Below are 4,671 nucleotides of genomic sequence, written 5' to 3'. Positions count from 1 at the left end.
TGACGAATGGAAGCATTGTGGTCGATTACATTGTTTGAGTGAAAAAAATTACATTGTTTGAGAAAAGAAAAAAATAAGAAAAAGAATGAAATGGTATTTTAATCATTTTATTATTTTTGTTAATGATGTTTATATTTTTGGAATAAAATGTTTATTTTAAAAATTAATAATTATATTTGAAATTATGATTAAAAGGTGAAGGGTGAGGGCATTTTAGTCAAAGTGACAACTTTTCATAGGCGAATGCATAATTTCACGTCAAGGTTTAAGCAAAACCCTCTCTTCAGCTTTTCTTCTTCTCCGTCTGAATTCTGATACAAACCTTCACTTTCTTCCCTCTCCATACTTCAGAGAGCCTCAAAATATGAAGAGGCTCGCACGTGCAGCCCCGCACGTGCTGCGGACCCGAAATGTCTCCACTGCCGCCCAATCCGAACCCCTGATCCATCAAGACACAGTGACCCAAATCACCAGCATTCTCAGCCGCAACAACTGGCAGCGCCTAATGGACTCCTCTGACATAGCCACGAAGCTAAACCCAGATATAATCCGATCCGTTATCCACCAAAATCGAACCGCCTCTGATCCGACCCGACTTCTCGGATTCTTCATCTGGTCTCAACGCCGAGTGGGCACTACCCAGCAACAGGACTTAGATGTTTATTCTCTTCTTGCCATTATCCTTTGTAAGTCTAAAATGTTTGGCCCCGCAAGCTATGTTTTTGAGCATATGGTAAAGAATTTTAAGCTTCCTTTTGATATTTTGGGTTATCTCAGTAGTTATTGTAGAGAATTTGATGTGGAGGGTGACGTTAAAACTTCAATTTTTGATATGTTGATTACTAGTCTTAGGAAAATGGGGTTCCTTGTTGAAGCTTCTGATGTGTTTTTAACGAGTGGTTTTGGAAAAGGTGAAAATTTTGTGCCTAGTTTGTGGTGTTGTAATGGTTTCTTGAAGGATTTGTTGAAAAGAAATAAGGTGGAGTTGTTTTGGAAGGTTTGCAATAGGATGAATGAGATGAAGATTGGTTTCGATGAGTATAGTTATGTTAATGTGATGAACGCACATTTCATGGTTAAGAATGTTGAGGAAGCAATGAAGGTTTTCTGGGATATGGAGGAGAAAGGTTGTAGTCCTAGTTTGGTGAGTTATAATGTGGTTGTTCGTGGTTTGTGTAGAGTGGGGCATGTTGATGATGCTATTGAAATAAAGAGAGCAATGGTTGAGAAGGGGATGGTGCCTGTTGTTTATACTTATATGATGCTTATTAATGGATTATGTACGGACATGAGATTGAGAAATGCTGAATCAGTTTTAGAGGAGATGATTGCTAAAGGTTTGAAGCCTGAAGCTGCTGGTTTCAATGCTCTAATTGATGGATTTCTTAAACAGGATCATGTAGTAGAGGCTTTTAGAATCAAGGATAAGATGTTTGCTAGTGGAATTCAGTTAGACCTCACCACATATAATGTTCTTCTTAGTGGTGTTTGTAAGTCCAGTAATATAAAGAAAGCAAGGGAAATTATGAATGAGATGGAAAGATTGGGTATCAACCCTAATTTGAGAAGTTATGCTTCGTTGATTAAGGGTTATTGTCGAGATGGTGACTTACATAGTGCTTTTAAGTTGCTTGATGAGATGAAGAGTAGAAACTTGGTACCAACAGCAAAGATTCATACTGTCTTAATTAATGAGTTGTGTCGTTATGGTAATATTAAACAAGTGAATGCTGTTTTGAGCAAAATTTTTAAGGAGACTGTGAAGCTAAATGCCTTTGTTTGCAGAAATCTTATTTTGGCTTACACTAAGGAAGATAGAGTCAAAGAAGCAAGAGGGATTTTGGAGATAATGAAGGACCAAGGGGTTCTACTTGATATATTGTGTTATAACCCGATTATAGTAGGCCTCTGCAAAGCCAGAAGAATGGTAGAAGCAAGGACATACCTGGATGAAATGTTTGGGAGGGGATTAAAACCAGATGCGTACACATATGGAGCTTTCATCTCTGGGTATAGTCAGATGGGGGAGATGCAGCTAGCTGTTAAGTGTTTCAATGAAATGCTTGGTTGTGGTCTAGTGCCCAACGATCAAACTTACAAAGCAGTGATTGATGGACACTGCAAAACGGGAAACATTACTGAAGCATTATCTGCTTCTAGGTATTGGCTTTTACAAGGGATTCAACCAGATATTTTAGTTTACAGTATGCTCATAAGTTGCTTTTCCCGGAATGGAAAACAACAAGAAGCACTGGAGATCTACCAAGAACTTTATGAGAAGGGTTTGTTTCCTGATGCTCATGCTTGCAACTCTCTCCTTACCAGTTCATGCAAACAAGGTAAGGTAGGAAAAGCTTTTCAACTTTATGAGGCTATGTGTGCCAAAGGCATTGATCTGAATGTTGTTACATATAATTCATTGATTAATGAGCTATGCAGAGTAAAAAATATGGAGAAAGCAAGACAACTCTTCCTAGAGATGCAGGAAAGAAATCTAATCCCACCTGCTTCAACTTTCACTTTAATTTTAAATGGCTACAATAAAGCTGGGAATAAAACTGAGGTTTTTTCTCTGTTTCAAGAGATGGTGGCCAAGGGAATTAAACATGATAAGGAAACTTATTATGTAATGATTGATGCTTACTGTAAAGAAGGGAACTTAATGGAGGCCTTGAAGTTGAGGAATATAATTCTGGACAATGGTATGCCGATGAGTGCGACTGCCTATGTTGCACTAATAGAAGCCCTTTGTAAAAGAAAAGACTTTTCTGAAGCATTGATTTTACTTAATGAAGTAGGAGAGTCTGGACTCAGCCTCAGTACAGCCACATGTAGTTTTATAGCTTCCAATTTTGACAGAGCAGGTGAAATGGACAAAGCTGCACAAGCATTAGAGCATATGGTGCAGTTTGGATGGGTTTCAAACTCCATGTCCTTAGCAGGTCTACTTGATTGGAAATGCTACTGACACAATGCTCAAAGACAACAACAATCTTATGAGGCAGTAAGTTGAGAGGGTTGCGGATTCCAGCCAAGTCCAATTTAGCAATTGATAATGTGACTTCTCCATATTTGTTACTTGTATTCTTTTGACAAGCAGTGCCAATTAAAGTAAACCTCTATTGGGCTAGCTGTTCTGTTTACACTGAGTGGCTCCTTAATATGCTTGATTCTCCTGCCTGGTGGCAAGTTTGGACTTGTGAAAGGTAATGAAACTTATGTTTCCCTTCTGTTTGTGAACTCTATTTTGGGAAAGTCTCATTAGATGACATTTGTTGCCTGACCATATTTTCTAGTAGCTGATATCTTCATTTCTCTTTTTAAGGTTTTCTTGTACTCAAGGTGCACAAGAAAAAGAAAAAAGAGGTACACTGATATGTGCCAGTCCTAGTTGTGGGAAAAGCCATACTTGAGCTCAACTGTTACACGTTCTACAGGTGGTCCAGGTGATGATTTATTCACAGTGCAATTAATTGCATTTTTCATCTTTATCTCTCACAGATGATAGTTCAAGTTATTGTTTCCCCATCTATGTGGGTAAGCCAGAAAAGGGCTTTTTAGGATTTAGTCTCTTGAATAAATTACTAATTTCTTAACGTTCATTCTCTTCTGGCACAGAAGATCTATTTGGGAAAAGAAAACACATCATACATGGTCATTTCATTGTTCAGGATAAATTAGAAAAAAGAACTTCAAAAACTTCAGATATCATATCTGTGATTTATACATGGATTAGTTTTTTTTTTTTTTGGTGTTTAAGAGTGTTGGACCATACTAATTACACCCTTTTGTTATTACTGTTTATTGAGGACGATTATGGCTGCTGTAGTATGCATCCTGGAAAAACGGTCTGTTTTATAACCGAAAAAGTGAGAGTTGCAATGGGCTGTGATAAGCGGTTAAGATGGGCTGTTCTTTTCAGTTTTCAATTATTAGCACTGAAGGGAAAGAAATAGAGAAGAGAGACACTCAGCATATCAGATTGCAATTTCATGAAGCTTCTTTGCTTTTCTTCTTCATGGTTGACATAATAGGTAGGTTCTGTAGAATACATTTTAACAGGTCATTCAGTGTAAGTTAAATGAACTGTCCAGAAAATATCCATTTATGAAAGAGTAACGGAAGATTGATTTCTAGATTTCAGTGCTTAGCAGACAAGTAGATGCTACTGTTGAAGAGACAATTGATCAATTTATTAAATCATTGCCTTTGTAGCTCCTGTTGACTGTTTTACATGTAATGGTTATTATGGAGTACATACTGTCAACTCCAATAAGTTCTTAGCTGACCCCTAATTATTAATGCTCTGCAGCTAGGAAGGTTATTTTCCAGTTTGGCATGAATTTGTCCTCAAACACCCCTTCCTCTAGGCCATGTTATCTTGAGCTTGTGATTGCTTTCTATGTTACTTGGACTTGGGGCTGAGTGTCAGATATGTATATGTCTGACATCGGTATGTTCATTTCTAAGTTTTTCCATATATTTGGAGGCTTGGAACTCCATGTCTAGTCCACTCGATATGTGTCTGACAAGGATACTTCATGGAAAATGAAGAGTTGGCGCAACATAGATTACTTTCATTCGTAGGGGCTTTGAGATTCAGATTCTATGTTTTGATCCTGAAAATGTTTGCCTATGAAATCTGCAGAAATTGAATGGGTACTTTTCTTG

At 37.6% G+C, this 4,671-nt stretch overlaps 1 protein-coding gene across 3 annotated transcripts; it reads left to right on the top strand.

Moving 5' to 3' along the window:
* The first annotated feature begins 260 nt into the window (after positions 1–260).
* On the top strand, positions 261–4,671 carry LOC18612493 (uncharacterized). Of its 3 annotated transcripts, XM_088806353.1 has the most exons (4): positions 261–3,206; positions 3,326–3,446; positions 3,810–4,034; positions 4,313–4,671. In XM_088806353.1, exon 1 carries the CDS (start codon positions 365–367, stop codon positions 2,966–2,968), a length of 2,604 nt encoding a protein of 867 aa, XP_088662479.1. In that variant the 5' UTR covers positions 261–364; the 3' UTR covers positions 2,969–3,206; positions 3,326–3,446; positions 3,810–4,034; positions 4,313–4,671. The 3 variants fall into 3 exon arrangements, with proteins under 3 accessions (XP_088662479.1, XP_007049377.3, XP_017982167.2); XM_007049315.3 differs by lacking the exon at positions 3,810–4,034; XM_018126678.2 differs by lacking the exons at positions 3,810–4,034; positions 4,313–4,671 and having other exon boundaries at positions 3,326–3,596.

Source organism: Theobroma cacao, chromosome 1, assembly GCF_053813885.1.
Source record: "Theobroma cacao isolate CCN51 chromosome 1, ASM5381388v1, whole genome shotgun sequence".
Lineage (NCBI taxonomy): Eukaryota > Viridiplantae > Streptophyta > Magnoliopsida > Malvales > Malvaceae > Theobroma > Theobroma cacao.
Note: the sequence above shows the minus strand (reverse complement) of the source record. Positions and strands in the feature narration are given on the sequence as shown.

Coding starts and splice junctions, on each gene's coding strand:
- LOC18612493 (XM_007049315.3), top strand. CDS start 365: ATGAAGAGGCTCGCACGTGCAGCCCCGCACGTGCTGCGGACCCGAAAT.